Source organism: Ascaphus truei, chromosome 3, assembly GCF_040206685.1.
Source record: "Ascaphus truei isolate aAscTru1 chromosome 3, aAscTru1.hap1, whole genome shotgun sequence".
NCBI lineage: Eukaryota > Metazoa > Chordata > Amphibia > Anura > Ascaphidae > Ascaphus > Ascaphus truei.
Window position 1 is genome coordinate 2,642,823 of NC_134485.1, and position 21,031 is coordinate 2,663,853.

General features: G+C 43.2%; 1 protein-coding gene across 1 annotated transcript; it reads right to left on the reverse strand.

Moving 5' to 3' along the window:
- Positions 1–446: 446 nt before the first annotated feature.
- On the reverse strand, positions 447–3,401 carry LOC142491236 (E3 ubiquitin/ISG15 ligase TRIM25-like). Its single transcript, XM_075593504.1, has one exon. It carries the CDS (start codon positions 3,382–3,384, stop codon positions 1,795–1,797), a length of 1,590 nt encoding a protein of 529 aa, XP_075449619.1. The 5' UTR covers positions 3,385–3,401; the 3' UTR covers positions 447–1,794.
- Positions 3,402–21,031: the final 17,630 nt, after the last annotated feature.

The following is a 21,031-nucleotide window of genomic DNA, read 5'->3' on the forward strand; positions in this document are numbered from 1 at the left end:
TTTCTATGTACTGTATTATATATACTATTTCTATGTACTGTATTATATATACTATTTTTATGTACTGTATTATATATATACTATTTCTATGTACTATATTATATATACTATTTCTATGTACAATATTATATATACTATTTCTATGTACTATATTATATATTCTATTTCTATGTACTATAATATATATATATGTGTAACGGGTATTCCACCCCACCCAATACGCAGATATAGTGTGGGTGCGGAGAACATACAGTGTTTCCAGGTGTGGTGCTTTACCTGTAGGCTCACAGGAGGGCTGAGCTTCCACCACGGGGAACCTGGGGCAATTATATTAAGAGTAACCCTGTACTCGGTGCAGCGCCTCCATCTACGATGGTTCCTAGCAGAGCAGGAATTGTTCCTCGCAGGACACATATAAATAACAGGCACAACGTATGTAACCAATCAATGACTTTACTTACAGTAACCATAGACGTACTTGCATATCATAACCATAAGCAGATGCACATGTATCAACAGGTGGTCCTCCCTAGAGGAGACACTGACAACTGTGTCGCGCAGGACGCTAACTTCCTTCCCAAACGTCACCGGATGATCCCACCCAGTGTCCAGTAGCCCCACACAGTATTACCCCACCCTTCAAGTGAGATGTGTATGTGTGACTGCGCAGCCACTGTGTCCCATGTGAATATGAGAGGACTCATTGGTGCACTTGTGGATTACCTGCCGGACACTCTGGTGCCCGGGCCTGCCAAGGAACTTCACAAAGGATCCGTCGGCTGATGTCGGCTGAATGCAGGGGCTACCGTCCGGGGCGATCCCACCCGGATGGCTACTGCAACGACGGCGGAGGTCTGAGCCCAAACCTCTGGACGGACGCGCAACTTCTGCTGTTTCCCTAACTGGCTCTAGAACGTAAGTGACAGGATCCCTAACCTGAGGGCTGTCCCTGACAACACTCACTCTACTGGGTGACTCAGGGCTATCTCGGGCCTTGGGGGCTGCTGGCCTAGTGCAGAGAGTCACTGACTCCTGCACCCTACCTCCTTCCCGTGGCTGCTCCTGGATCTGACTGAACTGCGTGCTCCAAGCCCGCAAAATGTATCTATTTGCTCCTGCAGGGTCATCCTGTAGCCCTATTGGCTCCCTGGTGTCACATGGGGTGCTACAGAGGCTCATGGGACTTATAGTCCCTTCCAAGAGCCTTCCCTGGTAGGCTAGGGTTCGTGCGCTTCTTACTGCGCATGCGCGACCTGTCTGTGGGCCTCCCGTGCTATCCAGCTCCTGCGCATGCGCAACAGCAGCCGTAATGGCGGCTTCCTTCACCGCGAGCCGCCAGGACCCTCGCTACGCGACCGCGGCCCTAGCAACTGCCCGATCGCGTCCCCGGCAACCGTCCCACTCGCGTCCCCGGCAACCCCCGAGCAGGAGCCTGACCGCCCTCACCCTTGCGATCGGCTGGCGGGGTCGCCATTGGACTCGGCGACACCCGCGATCGCCAGCAAGGTGAGGGGGGTGCTGACAGGCAGGGGGGACCTGGCTACATATACTTTTTCTATGTACTATATTATATATATACTATTTCTATGTACTATATTATATATACAATTTCTATGTACTATATTATATATTCTATTTCTATGTACTATATTATATATATATACTATTTCTATGTACTATATTATATACAGTATATACTATTTCTATGTACTATATTATATATATACTATTTCTATGTACTATATTATATATACTATTTCTATGGGTTCCCCTGCTGGGCAGGCATCAGTATTCCTAGCTCCTGATTCTGACCCAGCCATTATACCATACACAGAACGCAGCATGAAGAGGCTCAGTGAAGGTGGCAGTGATGGTGTGTAAGTGTCTGATCGGGTCACACAGCTGATAAAAGGACAGCCGCCCAGCCTCATAGTCCAGGTATATTCCTAATCTCTGCACGGGAGACTCAGAATATATCTGTGTTTCTATTGTGTCATGTATCACTGAATGATTATTACCCCACATGTGCAAACACCAGGACTTCTTATTTAATCCTATGCAGGACTGAATTCCTTCCCTTTCTATACTGGGATAGGAAATCCCTACCCTCCTGCACCCTGCTTCACTGATTTCCACCTCCCAGTAATGTTTTCCTGAGGAAAAACTCCTGCTGCTTAAAACCTGATTATTAAACACAAATTTCTCTGGTGTATTTGGGCGTAACTGGTCTGTTTCTGACCAGGATGCAGTTTTCAGGTCACCTGATACAGATACATAATTACCCGCTGTATTTACATCCAGTAATATGCCTGAAGCCTCTTGCACACAGAACCCGCTCTTTGCTTTTAGATCGGTTACAATATCAGATAATCTCTGTAAGGTCAGTGGGATCAGAACCTCATACAAATCCCCTACAGCAGGGACCTTATAATCCTCTCTCTCTCTTTCCTCATTACCTCCCTCCTCAGCATCACAGAAGTCAGCATTGTCTGATTCCCGTCCCTGTAAGACAGTTAATGGATCAGTGATGTTGCTCAGCTCCTCAATGTGAAGCATCTTCCTGGACAGCCGCTCCTTCTTTATTTCCAGCTGCTGGATTAGACCAGAGACTCGGAGAGAAACCTGCTCTTCCCACCTGGTGATCTCACTCAGGACTCGCTTCTCTAGGACTTCCAGCTGTTCCCTGATGTCCCTAATCAGGGCAGTGACTCGGGCTGTTACCCCAGCTGCTTTTTCTTGCACTTCTCTCCTGTGTTCCTGCAGACTCTGGGCTCTTTTCTCAGTCTCCTCTCTCACTGAGGTCAGTTTCTCCAGAACATGTCTCAGTTTCTCCTTCTTTTTCTCAGAAGCCTCATTCAGCGACTCCACCTGGTGTCCCCTGTGCTCCCCAAACACCCAGCAGGACACACAGATACAGGCAGCATCCTCAGTGCAGTAACACTTCAGGATCTCCTTGTGGACGGGACATTTCCTGTTCTTTAGGGAAGTGGTTGGCTCTGTTAAGACATGTTCCTCTGACTTGCTGTGTCTCTCTAGGTGAATATCACACAGGGAGGCGTCACAATGCAGACATGTTTTAGCAGCAGGTACAGAGGAGGTAACACAGTAAGTGCAGAAGATCACAGCCTCCTCCTGCTCCGGCTGAGTAGAAAGGAAACGCTCCGCTATGTTACACAGCTTCAGGTTCCTCTGCAGTGCAGGACGCTCCTGAAACTCTACTCTGCATTCAGGACAGGTATAAAGTCCAGATCCCCCCTGGGAATCCCACACACTCCCAATACAGCCCTGGCAGAAGTTATGCCCACATCTCAGCATTACAGGCTGGGTATAAATGCTCAGGCAGATGGGGCAGGTTAGCTCCTCTCTCAGACCAACAGACGCCATGCTTGGAAGCTGCAAGAAGAAATGAAACTGAAACTCTCTTATCTCTCATATAACCAGTTGGACGGGTTTCCCCTTTTCAGCACACAGGGCGGGGAGTTTGTTACTCAGACTTTAGCTATGTGACTGTTAACCCTGTAAATTCCTGTCTGCTGTATCACACGTTTCTTTGGCTTGGTACTGCAGAAGGCACCCCCTGTACTCAGGCAGGGGGAGCCTCATGGTAAAGCAAAGAAGGTGCAATTGGCTGGGAGAGATGCATTGTGGGGTTTTTACCACTTATAAGTTACCACTAAAGAGTGGCTCCGTGGTTAGGACACTATGGCCCGGATACATCAATCAGCGAAAAACTGGAGTATTTATCTTGCTTATGTATCCCTTGTACCCCCACCCTAAATGAGATTGGGGTCATCTGCTTCTCTGGCTACTCCATTTAGGTGTTAGTGCTGTACCTGTGTGGCAACAGAAGGGCTGAGTGCTCTGCGGTGTTGTGGGGAGAACCGGCAGGACAGGTTTTCAGGGTACCTTAGTTCTTGGGTGCAGCGCAGGGGGTATGGCCGGAGACTTATCAATGTCCAGGATTGGGGCCGTGGGGGCAGGACAAAGTCCTGAAGCTTTGCTAGGCCACGTCCCGCCTTCTGGACCAGGGTAGAGCCAGAGATGGTAACCCTCCGCTTCCCCCGGTCAATAACCAGGTGGATATACTCATCCGTTTCGTCTGTAGAAGGGAGGATACTTCACTAGTTCTCTCCTGATCAGCAAGGTTATCTACCCCCGTTTGAAACTGCATGAGGACATATCTTTTTGATTCTTCTTAAATTGGAGTAATACTGTAAATAAAGTTATTAATACACATATCGAGGGAGTCCAATAATAATTTCATTAATTTACACTTCAGTTCACTATAGAAATATGTAGTTTTATTGTTCAGAAATTTCATTTTTTGAAAAAGAAAGATTCAATTCATATATTAGGACACTAGAGGGAGCTCTAGGTTTATGTTTGATCAAATTTTAAATTTTATCACGACATGGGCTATTTTATTAAGTTCATTATATTTATATATATACAGTTAGGTCCGGAAATAATTGGACACTGACACAATTTTCATAATTTTGGCTCTGTACGCAACCAAGGAAATGTGGTATATGTGGTGCTCAGAATCAGACCGGTAACTTCTGTAACATAATTGTGATTGAGACCATAAGCTTGGTGGTCTGGCGACGACGGAGTGCCCCTCAATAAGGCAATAATGCGTAATAGCTGTAGGGGAAGTGACAAGTGGAGTCAGTTGGGACAGCCACTGTGATGTACACAATAAACACCCTAGCAGTATATAATTGAAGGAACTATGTCCATTGAATAGCAGGGTTTAGATAAGGCACATTGGCACTTTACCTGCACATCCGGGGGGGGCACTCTCAGGATCAGTAGCGTGCAGTCCATCAGATAAGAAGTCCAGAAGGATAGTTGGTGTAGATAGAGCACAGCTGCAGACGCCCTGCAATGTGAAGCAGGGAAAACAAAGCCAGGCCACTCCGCAATAGTAACAAAAAGTGTATTAAGCAAGCAAACACATACAGGGAACAAAAATAGAACAGATAGAACGCACCTACGCGTTTCGTACAATAGTACTTTATCAAGGTGAAGCAAGAGTAAAATAACAGCCTATTTATACCCACCTTAAACACTTCTAATCAACTGGGTTGCGGCGTCATGCGCCGGCAGCTGCAAGCAGTCGCGGCAGAGTGACGCGCATTCACAGGGATCAGGGTGTATCAGGCAGTACATAGGGGCTGCCACGTGACCTCCGTCGCATCATAGGGATGACGTCATCAGCGTGCGGCACGTAGGCCAGTCACGCTGACGCAGAGTCCATCTCCATTAGTTCGGGATATGTCACGTGATCCTAATAGTTTTTTTACAACACAAAACTTTATTAGTGAAACATAATATGTAAACAATCAGTAAAAAAACATTAAAAAAACCAAATCAATGGCTGGTTAATATGATTTCACAAACCGAGTTTTAACAAGAGACTCATTAGACTATTAAGTCACAGACTCCCAGTCTAGGTATAATATATATTATTGTAGAGATTTGATCTATATACTTTCATTGAATAATATATTATAATAATAAACAGATACAGTCATAATACCATACCCATTCCTGGGACCGAAATAGAACCTTGCTAGTTCATGGAGGCTTGTAAAACAGATGTATATATATTATTATTACATCATGATAAAAAACAGTTTGTAGAAATAGAAAACTTGAAGTACAATATACATTTTGAATTTATAATACATCTAAGAGAGGAGAAATATGATACCTATTATGTGTCTTATATACTTTAATTAAGATATGAACACAGACTGGGATTGCATAACTAATATTAAGCAATATCAGACAGTATTTGATACAACTATGATCATTGAAGACCATTATAATAACAAAATATATATATGAAATCAGTATAAAATAGAATTAATGAAAAATTCATTAGAAAATTATTACATTATTAAAGAAAAAATTGATTAATAAAATAAAAGTGTAATCAATCAATCAAAATTATTTAATTATTAATGTTAATTTCATAATTGGTAATACATTTGTTAATCAAAAGAGGGGGGGATAAAAATCATTTACTGTGATATATTCATAAAGTCAACTAAATTAATCGTTTAATAATCATAAAAAATCACAAAAAATGACTTAGATCCCACTCTGTGTTCATACCCAGGGGTATTCTGGTCTTTAGGGTGAAAATCCAATAGGATTCACGTCTGTCTAAATACTTAGTCCTGTCACCACCTCTTGGGAGCATAGGTATTTTTTCAATTCCTTGGAATGAGAAGGAGTTAGTGTTACCTAGTGAGCAATTATGGAAATGGTTAGACACTGGGTGACTCTGATCACCCATCCGTATTAGACGTAAATGCTCCAAAATTCTGATTTTTAAACATCTTGTTGTTCTCCCGACATATTGTCGCCCACATCCACATTGCAGAAGGTAAATTACAAATGTTGAATTGCAATTTATGAAGGATTTTATGTTATAATTTAAACCAGAATTAAATGAGCAAAATTGTTTGCCATTTTTCATTTTTAAACATACCTTGCAATGTGTACAGGAGTATGTACCGAGGGGTAAATTAGGAACTGCTTTTTTGTCTTCATTAGATTCAAAGAGACTAGGGGACAGGCTATTGGACAAAGTTTTGGCTCTTTTGTACACTACGTTAGGACCCGAAATGATATGTGGTTTCAATACTGGATCTAGGGTCAGCACATTCCAATGTTTTTTTAAGATTTTTTTAATTATTGGCGCTTGTTTGCTATACGGGGTAATAAATGAGGGGCTAACATTGTCCCTATTCGGTCTTTGTTCTTTCCTCAACAGCAAACTTCTGTCTAAGTTGGATACTTCCTTTAGTGATCTGTCCAGATCCGCTTTTTTGTAACCTCTATTGAGGAACCTTAAATATAGGTCATTTACTTGATGATTATAGTCAGACTCACTCGAGCAATTTCTCCGAGCTCTGATGAATTGACTCTTGGGTATCCCCCGGAACATGTTTGAAGGATGACAGCTGCTGGGTCTCAGAAAAGTATTTCTTGAGTTGGGTTTCCGATATAATGTAGTTTGAATATTTAAAGTTGTGTCCACATATAAGCAAAGATCTAAATAATTTATGTGTTGTATATGAAACGAATAAGTGAAAGTGAGATTAAAGCTATTAGTGTTTAGTGATGAAATAAATTTGTGCAAAGTAGTGACGTCACCCTATTGCTTAATATTAGTTATGCAATCCCAGTCTGTGTTCATATCTTAATTAAAGTATATAAGACACATAATAGGTATCATATTTCTCCTCTCTTAGATGTATTATAAATTCAAAATGTATATTGTACTTCAAGTTTTCTATTTCTACAAACTGTTTTTTATCATGATGTAATAATAATATATATACATCTGTTTTACAAGCCTCCATGAACTAGCAAGGTTCTATTTCGGTCCCAGGAATGGGTATGGTATTATGACTGTATCTGTTTATTATTATAATATATTATTCAATGAAAGTATATAGATCAAATCTCTACAATAATATATATTATACCTAGACTGGGAGTCTGTGACTTAATAGTCTAATGAGTCTCTTGTTAAAACTCGGTTTGTGAAATCATATTAACCAGCCATTGATTTGGTTTTTTTAATGTTTTTTTACTGTTTGTTTACATATTATGTTTCACTAATAAAGTTTTGTGTTGTAAAAAAACTATTAGGATCACGTGACATATCCCGAACTAATGGAGATGGACTCTGCGTCAGCGTGACTGGCCTACGTGCCGCACGCTGATGACGTCATCCCTATGATGCGACGGAGGTCACGTGGCAGCCCCTATGTACTGCCTGATACACCCTGATCCCTGTGAATGCGCGTCACTCTGCCGCGACTGCTTGCAGCTGCCGGCGCATGACGCCGCAACCCAGTTGATTAGAAGTGTTTAAGGTGGGTATAAATAGGCTGTTATTTTACTCTTGCTTCACCTTGATAAAGTACTATTGTACGAAACGCGTAGGTGCGTTCTATCTGTTCTATTTTTGTTCCCTGTATGTGTTTGCTTGCTTAATACACTTTTTGTTACTATTGCGGAGTGGCCTGGCTTTGTTTTCCCTGCTTCACATTGCAGGGCGTCTGCAGCTGTGCTCTATCTACACCAACTATCCTTCTGTACGCAACCACAATGGATTTGAAATGAAACAACCGAGATGCAATAGAAGTGCAGACTTTCAGCTTTTATTCAAGGGATTGAACAAAAATATTGTATGAAACGTTTAGAAATTGCAACCATTTTCATACACAGTCCCATTATTTCAGGGGCTCAAATGTAATTGGACAAATTAACACAATCATAATTAAAATGTTCATTTTTAATACTTTGTCCAGAATCCTTTGCAGGCAATGACTGTTTGAAAAGAAAACTTATCAAATAGTGGCGCTCTAAATAAATCAAGGTATACAAAGTGATATTAAGTAAAATAAATGGTGATACTTATACAAACATATGTGGAAATGCGGCTGTGACCTGGTGCAGGATTGCTCTGTCAATCCTCGTGGAATGTAGAAAGGGATGAATCATCGGGAAGCACAAAATATGTGAAGAAAAAAATATATAATAGTGCAATACTGTATATAATGTGATTGACCAGTAATGGCTGGTCTATTTATGAAATACTCACAAACATGAGAGGGTTAAAGGCACGTAAGGGTATCTTTAAGTGCTGCAGAAGCCCCACAAAACGATCAGGAAATCAGTCTATGTCCCCAATATATAGACTCCACAGGACCTTAATAAAGGATAAAACTGGACATAGTGCAGACTGTATACAAAAGATTTATAAAAGGTAAGTGGAAGGTATTACACTCACATGGTTCAAAGTTAAAAAAAAGCATTTAGATCACACGCAGTGGATCTCTGCAACCGGCTCAGTAGTTTCACAGGTTCCCCTCCGCTATGGCGTGCGTTTCACAGATGCGTTCCAGCGAAAACCGGAAGTGACGTCATCCGCTTGCAGGGGTTCCGGCCGGTGGGGTGAGCGTCACTCTACGCGTTTCACCTATTCGGTTTCCTCAGGAGTCCATTACTTGTCAATCACATTATATACAGTATTGCACTATTATATATTTTTTTCTTCACATATTTTGCGCTTCCCGATGATTCATCCCAATGACTGTTTGAAGTCTGGAACGCATGGACATCACCAAACGCTGGGTTTCCTCCTTTGTGATGCTTTGCCAGGCCTTTACTGCAGCTGCCTTCAGTTGTTGTTTGTTCGTGGGTCTTTCTGCCTTAAGTTTTGTCTTCAGCAAGTGAAATGCATGCTCGATCGGGTTGAGATTAGGTGATTGACTCGGCCATTGCAGAATATTCCACTTCTTTGCCTTAAAAAACTCCTGGGTTGCTTTCGCAGTATGTTTTGCGTCATTGTCCATCTGTAAACTGAAGCGCTGTCCAATCAACTTCGCTGAATTTGGCTGAATCTGAGCAGACAATATATCCCTATACACTTCAGAATTCATCTGGCTGCTTCTGTCTTCTGTCACATCATCAATAAACACTAATGACCCAGTGCCATTGTAAGCCATGCATGCCCATGCCATCACACTGCCTCCACCGTGTTTTACAGATGATGTGGTATGCTTCAGATCATGAGCCGTTCCAAGCATTCTCCATACTTTTTCTTCCCATCATTGTGGTACAGGTTAATCTTAGTTTCATCTGTCCAAAGAATGCTGTTCCAGAACTGGGCTGACTTTTTTAGATATTGTTTGGCAAAGTCTAATCTGGTCTTTCTATTCTTGAGGATTATGAATGGTTTGCATCTTGTGGTGAACCCTCTGTATTTGCTTTCGTGAAGTCTTCTCTTTATGGTAGACTTGGATAATGATATGCCTAACTCCTGGAGAGTGTTCTTCACTTGGCTGGATGTTGTGAAGGGGTGTTTCTTTACCATGGAAAGGGTCATACGATCATCCACCACTGTTGTCTTCCGGGGACCTCCAGGCCGTTTTGTGTTGCAGAGCTCACCAGTGCGTTCTTTTTTTCTCAGAAATTACCAAACTGGTGATTTGGCCTCTCCTAATGTTCCTGCTATCTCTCTGATGGATTTTCTTTTTTTTTTTGCAGCCTAAGGATGCCCTGTTTCACTTGCATCGAGAGCTCCTTTGACCGCATGTTGTGGGTTCACAACAAAAGCTTTCAAATGCGAATGCCACATCTGGAATCAACTCCAGACCTTTTACCTGCATAATTGATGATGAAATAAAGAAGATATAGCCCACTCCTGTCCATGAAACAGCTTTAAAGTCAATTGTCCAATTACTTTTGGTCCCTTGAAAAGGAGGGGGCTAAATATTAAAGAGATGTAATTCCTAAACCCTTCCTCCAATTTGGTTGTGAATACCCTCAAATTAAAGCTGATAGACTGCACTTTAAGCCCATATTCATTATTTAACTGTAACTTGAATTTATTTTGGTACACAGCCGAAATAACAAAACTTGTATCAGTGTCCAATTACTTCCGGACCTAACTGTATATATATACACATTTATCATCATAGGTATTCACAATATTTAGAATAAATCGGACTTTATTAAATGCATTGTATGGATTACTCTTCTGAGTTATTAAAGGTATTCACTGTTTAAGTTTATTCTGCTTATTATATGTATATATATGCACATTAATCATTTAGTATATTTACATTATTGAGGATCACATATTTATTTCTCTATATCACTATTTGTACTATTAGGACATCTGTTGTCCTATTGACTTCCAGGGTAGTTAGGGTATTTAAACCATCATGAGACTTCCTGAACCATAGAGCCTGAGGAAGCTTGCAGGACAAGCGAAACGCGTTGCTCGAATTCTGTAGCTGTTGGTGTTTTTTGTCTGTCGGAGGCTTCCGTAGCCAGGAAGAGAGGGGTTGCGTTCCAGACACCATCTTGCGTTTCAACGCTCCAACGTGCTGCGGATGCCGGAGTGAAGGAGCTGCCATTAAGGAAAGCACCCGCACTGACTGTCTACACCCGCCGACTTACTGTATGTGTTTTTAAAGTTTTTTTTATTAAACCACCATTCATTTAATTCGGACTGTCCATCTATTTCGGTGGGATCTTTGGGGTGATGGGGGATATCTGCGCAGGATTTGCTGCTTGAACAACGAGGAGCAGACCGAATCGCCTACAGTTAACCCCGTATGGGTTTTAACTCACACTGGCCCGTGTGAGTATCTGATATTATTTATCTATATTCATTCACTGTCTCCATGGAGATTATCTAACATCCCCGTATCAGTTGTCATCAATATCTATTCTGACTACTATCTGTGGTTTCTCTCTTTTACTTTGGGGGTACAGTAATTGAATATCCTGAGGATCCGTGTGCTTACCAGCAGCTAAAGGGAAGGTGTGTGACTCCAAGGAAGGACTTTCTTCAGAGTTAAGCCCCGAGAGGCATTGACTTACACAGATCCGTGTAAGTACTTTTGAGTTATTTACATATACCATTCCACCATCTTGGAGTAATTCACTTATTCCACTTTACCATCTTTGACGTCCAGTCATTTATAGAGTGTACTATTTATACCTGTGTAGTTGTGTGGTTGTTTTTTGATGATCTGCGCTCCCCTTGTTTCTCTATTTTCTGTGTCTGTAGAAAGGGCAATACTCACCGGAGCGGTCACAGCACAGTCCCGGTCCGCTCCGGCAGTCGCCTCGGAAGTGACGTCATCTGGTGGAGACATCGCAAGATCCGGTACAGGTCCAGGTCTCGCACCGGAAAGACGTCATCAGCTGGGGATGGCGCCGGAAGGTCATCATGGTCCTCCCCGTAGAAGTAGGCGCCGGGCAGGGCCTCTTCAGTGGGTACCTCCATCGCAGCCTGAAGGGAGTAAAGGGTTTGTGTCTCACTGCTCCGCAGGCTCTAGATGGTCGTCGGTTCATCTGGAACGCTGTTAGGTACCGCCTCCGCTGCACTGGACACCGCCATGGCCGTGTGACTTCTCCTCGGTTCTAGGCGCACTAGTTCTCGCCATGTGGTGGTCTCTGGACTCGGCCGCTCTACTCGGCAGGTACGTGACTCTTCACAGGATACACATATACCATGAACGTACATATAAATGTTATATTTGTCGCATATCCATAACATACATTTATAAATATATGGTATTTCAATGGTGTTTTAAATGCAAAGGCAGGAAACCCTTTCTGCCGGTCCGGCAATGAATCCATTAACATGCCCATATGTTATGGAGGAATGAGCTGAGGGATTTTTCATCTCCGTACTTCAAATGGGCACCCTGCTGAGATGGTGACCCAGAGCCTAGCAAAGTCCGGAGTTGAAAAGCCTCAGAAACCCCAGGTGTTAGCGTGGCCGGAATATTTGTAAGTATCAGATACCGGTGTGAAGTATTGGAGCATCACAATTGGTAGCCAAACCCCAGACTTACTGTCGCCAGGTAAGAGGTTGGGCCCGGTATGCTAAGCAGCTTAGGTGTCAAGTTGGCACATGCTCTGAGCAAACCGGGAAGCAACCTCTGCCCTTTTTGTGAGCTACTGGCAAGTCTGGGATATGTGGGAAAAGTTATTCCCACGGGGGGATTGGCTGTGTATGTTAGGCATAGTACCCTCAACCCTATAAAGATGCCTGCAGCCCAGGGAGATTCTTATGAGATTCAACAAGAAACGTCCTAGTTCCAGCATCTGCAGTTCCGGAGTGTGAGGGGTTAATTACATCAAAACCAAGGATCGTCCCCTCTTCCAGAATTCGTTTGAGCTAAGGCTTCCCGAACGATTCCTGTAAGGACATTACGAAATATTTCCTATCGGCGGGAACTATACTGGATCTACGAATTAAAGACCCTGGCACCGCAGGGGTTAAACGTAGAATTCAGTATAGTTCCATTTCTGGAGGAATAATTTTTGGACTTTCTTATTTTTGATGCGCTCTATGTTTTAAGTATATGTTCGCCATGGGCAGTTTTCTGTGCTCTGAGTCTTTTTCGTTTCCTTGTCTACGCTTGTAATATAGTTCTGATTATATATACATTGGAGGGTTTAATATCTTATTGACATCCAGTTTTTTATATTTGCATCATGATTTACAGCTTTCCAGATTGCATGGTCTCTTTTCCTTGTATTTGGAGTAAATACAGCTGTACTGTGTGTTACATATCTGCTATTATCATGTAACAACATGCTTACAATGGCTAGTAATATTTTAAGCCAAACTGTCATTCATATATACAGTATTCGTTTTCTGTTTTTTCTTTATCATCAAAGAATTTCATCTAAAATAACTAATTAATTTGATTATGATTCACAGTTATTTTTAGGAATACAATTATATGTTTTTTTCAGAGTGTTGAGCAAACACAATTTTAAGTGGACATTATTTATTACACATGTTCCCCCAGTGGGGGTGGACTCTTTTGGGCCTATTTAATCCTAAACGCAGGGACTATTTGCGCATACTTCTATACCCCTGAGGAAGCTGATCAATCCGCGAAATGCGTAGGGTGACGTCACACACCCTGCGTCCTGGCGTTCAAGTGTGCATCCCTACAATCCACAGGAATCGTGGATCTGATGTGCCAACACGGGTATCGACTCCCGTTTACAGCAGCATCTCGCGAGAGAGCATGAGCTGGACACTGGTAGCGGCGCCTAGGTCACGAGCAGGAGAGGTCTGGCGGCATTAGGCGACTCCGAGGCAGATGGGAACCCCACCGGGCCACCCAGCAGGTCTGAGTAGGAGACGGAGGAACGTCCGTGCAGGACACCTGAAGCAGAGGGGCAGCCATTCCTCGTGGATATACTTATTCTTATGCGCTTGATCTACTTGCATCTTGTATTTTTTGTTTTTGTTTTTATATGTGTATTAAATTTCTCTTTTTATCTACTTGCTCTAACACTCTGATTTTTCCTTATGTTTAATCATTGTTATTATAGGTGCCTTAGCACCTAACAATATTACACTATGTTGCTGTGTTTGTTTTTTCACATGTGCTGAGTGATAGTGGGACCTCATCATCTCCTCCTTGGAACTTTTGGGGACTTTATTCAGCCTTCCTTTTCACCTATACCGTTGTATTCACCTATATTGTATAATTTATTCTATTGCATTTTATTGTGTGTTATTTACTATTTATAGATGCAAGGGCGCCCCTAGTTTTTGTTCTGTGTAAATGCTAACGTAGGGTAGTTAGTTATATAATTGGCTGCCCAATCACATATAATTGTTTAGAGTGATTCCTTAGTGTTTAATTATTATCACTTATTTTTAGGCTAGCGCTGCACACAAATCCACTTTTCTCTTAGAATCTCACAGGTAATCCTACTCTAGAAAAAATTATAACTGAACCAGGGTCGCAATTCATGTCTGATTTGCTTCACTGTCTCTGGGATGCGTGCGGGGTGACCCACCAGTGCACGACCCCATACCACCCTCCGACAAATGGACTATGTGAGCGGTTCAATGGTACCCTGAAGCAGATGCTTCCGGCATTTATAGAGGCTGAAGGGAAAGACTGGGAGACTCATTTGCAGCATTTGCTGCATTTGCTGTTTGCATACCGGGAGATACCGCTAGAGTCCACTGGCTTCTCATCCTTCCAGCTTCTATATGGCTGTAGGGTCCGGGGACCACTTGACCTATACCGGGAGGGATGGGAAGGGAAGACTACTGCTATGGGTGCTTCTGTGCTTCAGTATGTAGTGGATCTCAGGGACCGGTTGGAAAAGCTCATGAGGTTAGCACAGGCTAACCTCAGGGGGGCTCAGACCAAGCAGAAGACTTGGTATGACCAACATGCCCGTAGCAGAGAGTTCATCCCTGGGCAACAAGTACAGTACTTGTTCTGAAGCCCATTCGGCAGTACAAACTAATGGTTGCCTGGGCTGGCCCGTTTACGGTTCTCCGATGGATGAACAAGTGCAACTATGTTGTACAGCTAGATGGAGAGACAGAGAGACATAGGACATATCACATCAATATGTTGAAGGAGTATTTTCATAGTGTGGCATCGGGAATGGCTATCTGTAGCCCACCGATGGGGGACCCGGCGAGCCAAGCTCTGCCCAACCTCCTAGGGGATGCTAGGCATGGGGGCATAGTGGAGCAGGTAGAAATAGGGTCTAAGCTCAGTGCACCCGAGCGGGTGCAAGCACGAGCTATGTTAGAACAGCACAGGGTCCAGTTCACGGATAAGCCGGGCAGGACCCATATCACTGATCACCCGGTCCACACTAGAGATCATAGACCTCTGCATAAACATGCCAATCGGGTATCAGCAGAGGTGAAGGGTAGTATAGAGAGGGAGGCAGAGGAGATACTCGCCCTAAGGGTAATTGTTCCGTCTGAAATCCCTTGGGCTTCTCCAGTAGTCCTCGTGCCCAAGAAGGACTGAATCATTCGGTTCAGTGTGGACAACCGGCAGCTCAATCCTCAGATGGTGTCAGATGCTTATCGCATGCCCCGAATGGATGAGATCTTAGATGAGCTTGCGGGTGCAAAGTATCTGACCACTATGGATTTGTCCAAAAGGTATTGGCAAACCCTCTGACCCAGGAGGCACAGGAGAAGCCAGCAGTCATCACTCCGAGTGGCCTATATGAATTCTTAGTTATGCCATCCGGGATGAAGAATGCTCAGGCTACCATCCAACGCCTGGTCAACAGGTTATTGAAAGGGATGCAAAGTTTTGCAAGGGCATACCTGGATGACATAGCTGTATTCAGTAATTCCTGGGAAACCCACTTAACCCATGTAGCAGCGGTGCTGAAAAGAATTAGGGAAGCAGTGCTGACACTTAAACCTACCAAGTGTCTAGTTGGGATGGCAGAGGTTCTGTATCTGGCGCACAGAGTTGGTGGAGGGCATCTCAAGCCGGAGCCGGCTAAGGTAGAATCCACCATTCAGTAGCCATTGCCCCGAACCAAGAAGCAGGTCATGGCTTTCTTAGGCACCGCTGTTTACTATAGGAAGTTTGTCCCTCAGTATAGTGTCCTTGCCAAATCCATGACTGACTTAACACAGAAACGACTCTCGGTTCTGGTAGCTGGGTCGCCTGCCTTTGAGGAAGCATTCCAGGCACTGAAGACAGCACTGGCTAGTGATCCCGTCCTGGCAGCACCTGATTACAGCCAGCACTTCCTTGTGCTGACCGATGCCTCCGACTATGGTATCAGAGCTGTACTAAGCCAGGTGGGTGAGGATGGGGGTGAACACCCCATTACCTACCTGAGCAGGAAGTTGCTGCCCAGGGAAGTGGCTTATGCCACTATAGAGAAGGAATGCTTGGCCATCATATAGGCTCTCAAGAAACTGCAGCCCTATTTGTATGGCAGAGCATTCACTGATCATAATCCCCTCAGCTGGTTGCAGAGGGTGTCGGGGGAGAATGGCACATTACTTTGCTGGAGCCTAGCCCTTCAGGAGTTTGACTTTACCATACAGCACAAGAAGTGTAGTGAGCATCGTAATGCCGATGGACTCTCCCGACAGGATATCTCCAGTGACCCAAAATCTTCCAGGACATCCAGGCTTGAGGAGCCACCTGATGGAGTGACTACCCCAGAGCCTTCATCTTGAGGGGGGAGGTGTGACGGGAGGGGGTAACCAAACTATATAATAAAGGTCAAGCCAATTTAGTTACCTCTGCTCCGTGTATAAGGGTCCAAGAGAGTTAGCTCTTGGACTCAGTAACTGTATTATTGCATTGAACTGTGTTTGCAAAACTGTAATTATAACCTTTTTTGTATTTTTCCCTTTCCGGGCATGCAATCAAGCAGGGATTGCTGGGGTATGACTTGGAAGGGGGGTTTTGCGGAAGAAACGTTGACAGAATGTGTCTAGGAGGTTGAGGTCCAGAGTTACCGGTTCCCCAATAAATGTGTCCGGGAATCATACTTGATTCTCGGATACATGTAGGCACGTTGTCCCGGCAATACCTCCCCTTGAAAACGTAAGCACGACTCACCACTAGTGGCCCTGCTTCAGCACAATTCAGAAAGGAGAAAGAGGCACAGGGATAAATATCTATTCCTTTAGCTGAGGGAATCCCTAAGTTAAGGGGGTACCTCAGCTTGTGCCAAAGTGATCCACAAACAGTATATGGTTTGTGGGTACCCCAACCATACATAAGGTTAGGGGGACTCTGAGAGTCCAACCTGAGTCAAAGGGAAAGCAGGGGGGGGACATAATGCATACAGAAATAAAAAGAGTAATTTTTCCTTTTTCTGTTCCCTGTACCCCGAGACTCAGAGGTTATTCAAATGTATTTCAGTGATGTCCAAACAGGCAGCCCGTGCAAACCCATAGGCGCCGGTATGTCTGCTGGACATCAGAGTTCAAAGCAGCCAGAAGATGCCCAGAGGTGGGAACAGCGTTTGGTCAGCGGGGAAAGGTGGAGTACCAGGTCTGGAGATCAATGGCAGCCCTCCGGGATGCCACTTGTTCTTCCAGACCTGGTGGAGCCTGCCCAGCGGGGGGCATTGGGATGGCTGTGGGGGAGGGGGTATGAGGCAGGCTTACGCATGTCCCTTGGCTATTTCAAATTTTCCGCTAGCCCAGCTTTTCTACCCGGCTTGGGTCAGATTGGCTGCTTGAGAAAGTTTCCACGTGCTGATTGGCTGTCTGTTCTGCTTCTATTTTATGAATGAAGCACAGAATACTATAAGAAGCCCTGAGCCAATCAGATGGTGTGTTCCCCTTGAGTCTGAGCTGAGAGAGCGGGCGGGCTTTTCAAAGTTTCTTTGTGCGAAATAGCAAAGCAACCGGCTTCGATTTCAAGCCTTAAAAGTCTGTCCGCCAGAGTCTAAGTCCCGATGTTTGCGCCCAAGTTCTCAGAAGAGAACGTAGCGGTGGCGTGTGGAACTTTATGCCGATTTGGGTTCCAGGAGATTCCGGGCTAAGTCCCGGTCAGGGTAAAACTCTCCCAAAGGGTTCCCTGCAACTAGGAAAGTCTAGTTTTCAACCCCAGACCCCCAGGAAGTGTGTCTTTTTGCCTGTATTTTGTGTATCATTGTGTGTAAGCGAATTTATGCCGAATAAATTACAATTGATTTCTGTACCTTGTTTTGCTCAATGAATGATCCTGGTAAAAAGGTGTAAATAACCTGGTTTCTCGTGACACTGGTCTATTCTTTAAACTACGATAAGTGCATTTCCTGGCAAAAACAATCGTTTTTTTGCACATAATTACATCTTGCCGCAATCATTAACTCCTAATGGCATGTTCAAACGAGGCGGAATTGTCAGTTTCTCATGTGACGTGGTACCGGCTGTGCATTTCCGTTTCAAACGCGGTATGTGAGTGAGGTGAAGTCACAGAGTTACATATTCACAAGCTATATACAGATAATTCCTGGCAATATCAGAGTGCAATGAAAAGTCCCCCGTGGAACATGTGTTTCTGTGCAAAAGGGGTCAAATCTGGGCAAAATATCTTCACCCGACGTAGGAAATAACAAAATCCCATTGCAATAAATAGGTTTGTTTCCTTTGATACAGATGGTGCAATAGCTTTGTCCCAGAAATACACTACCTATTATTATTATCTGTGTATAAGAAGTACACATTTGATATCTCATTTGCCCGCACTTCTTGCTAATGCGCTGGAATACAGCCCAGAAAGTGACGTTCACAAACCTCCCCGCCCTCAGATAGGGAAATAGGGCTTTCGCTGGACAAATGATGTATTTGTTTATAAAATGTTTTACCAGGAAGTTATACATTATAGGATAAATAGGAATGTTTGCCTCCTCTGTCCTCCAAAAAGTGTATTATGCCAACTTGAGAGGAGCACGATTACTGGCAGGGACTCTGCAAACTCACAGCTCTGTATATAGCTCCGTATATAGCTCTGTATATAGCTCCGTATATAGCTTGTGAATATGTAACTCTGTGACTTCACCTCAGTCACATACAGCGTTTGTGATAATGGGGGGAGGGGGGAGTGGATGGACTGGGCGCTTCCCAAGTGAGAATAAATAAAGTAGTGTTATAAGTGAAACACAAAATGTACACAAATACACCTTACACCAAAATAGTGAATTGCAAATCAAAAAGTGTAAATCGCAGCTCAACTTCCTCTGATGGGACAGTTCCAAGTCCCAGGATATGGAGTAGTCTTTGCTTGGAGATGAGGAGGAGCGCAGGAAAATACCACGGTATATAGAAAAGAAAAAATATATATAGTGCAGACTGTAATAACTGCTTAGGTTCTTTAAGTGTCAACAAGAATGAAACTCACAAAAATCGCTGTAATTTGTCACATGTCAGAGATCCTTCTCTCTCTGACTGGAGCCCTTTAAACCTCTGATATCAGGACATCCCTCAGTGGATGGATAAGGTATATAAATAAAGGAAAACCACAATAGTGCATACTGTTTGAACTAAATGTAATACATGTTCATCACAAATGATAAGGAAACTCACATTTTCCATATAATAAACGGATGGTGGAGAGAACCGCTGATAGAAAGGACAGTTTGAAGCTGTTTCCCAGTGCTTCACTCGCTCCTCGCCGCGGGCTTCCGCATGCGTCACTGCCGTCTCGTCACTTCCGCTTTCGCGTCACAGCTAAGGGCGGGAGGCCAAGCGGGAACTGGTATCAGCAATAGTTTTGCCAGTCCTTCTAAGCGTGGGTCCCCTCATTCAACTCTACGCGTTTCGCAAACTGCTTCCAAAAATGGAAGAAACAGGACAACAAGGCTGACTGGAGGAAGGAAGAATCTCCAATGTTCATTTCTCAATTTAATAGGTGCAGCAATCAAGTAAAATCGATTATTCACAGGCACTGGGAGGTTCTCCGCATGGATCCAAATGTAAGTGAATTTGTAGAATCAGGCCCCAGATTCGTATTCAGACGGGCTACAACGATCGCCTCCTAGATCTCACCAAGTGAAGTTTCCACTCCTATCGAAAGAGTCCTACATTTCTGACCAAGGGTTCTTATCAATGTGGGACTTGCAAACATATGAAATCCTCTACGTTCTTTTTTTCCTATATCCCACATAAAAGATATCGATTTAATAGTTTTATTAATAGTAATTCAGAATTTGTCATCTGTCGTCTGACTTGTGGGTGTGGTAAAAGGTACGTAGGGAGAACCACTAGAGCCCTGAAGGTCAGAATCCTGGAGCACCTAAGATTGATGACAAATTGTGATTTATCCCACCCAGTATCCAAACACTTTACTGAATGTAAGCAGGGTGGCACAAAAAAAACAAACCTTTCTTTTCTAGGAATTGAAAAAATTGTTATGCGAGAACGAGGTGGGAACTCACTAAATCTTTTGGACCGCAAGAAAGCGGATTGGGTTTTTATTTAAAGAACATGCCTCCCTGAGGAAATGAATGTAGAATGGAACCGAAGCCATATCCTGAAATAGAGCCTATTCTGAGAGAAATTCCTTGTTAGAGTATTATTTATTTTTGATTTTGTATTATTTTTGTTATTTTATTTTCTGTAATTGTGATTGTTTATGATAACAATCTTGAATTCTGGCATTGCTTTCATAGTGATGACCCATCACGTGTTCCAACCTCTTGCTTATCGGACTTCCTGTGTGGCTGGCTTTTTGTATGTATTTATATATATATATACACATATACATACATATACACACACACACACACACACACACACACACACACACACACACACACACACACACACACACACACACACACACACACACACACACACACACACACACACACACACACACACACATATATATGGTCATATTGAGCTGTTGTGTTCATTATGGCCAATATAGTATTGTACAGTTTATATATGTTATATAGCTAAAAGCTTTCTTGTGTTTACATTTATTACAATTTTTGGGTAATAGACACCTGTATATGATATTATGAATATTAATCTCTGGTTGTGATATGATGTTCTATGGAAATATCAATAAAGTTAATTTAAATGTATTTGTTAATATTTGGTTACAGATCATTATTATTATAGATTTTCATTTAAAACAATTATTTCCTTTTCATCCCCCCTCCCCCTTTCCCCTGTTTGTTATTTGATATCCTTCTTTTCCTGTGACATTCCTTATTC

Bases quoted from the DNA above. Each gene is read 5' to 3' on its own strand.
- LOC142491236 (XM_075593504.1), bottom strand. From the start codon at position 3,384: ATGGCGTCTGTTGGTCTGAGAGAGGAGCTAACCTGCCCCATCTGCCTG.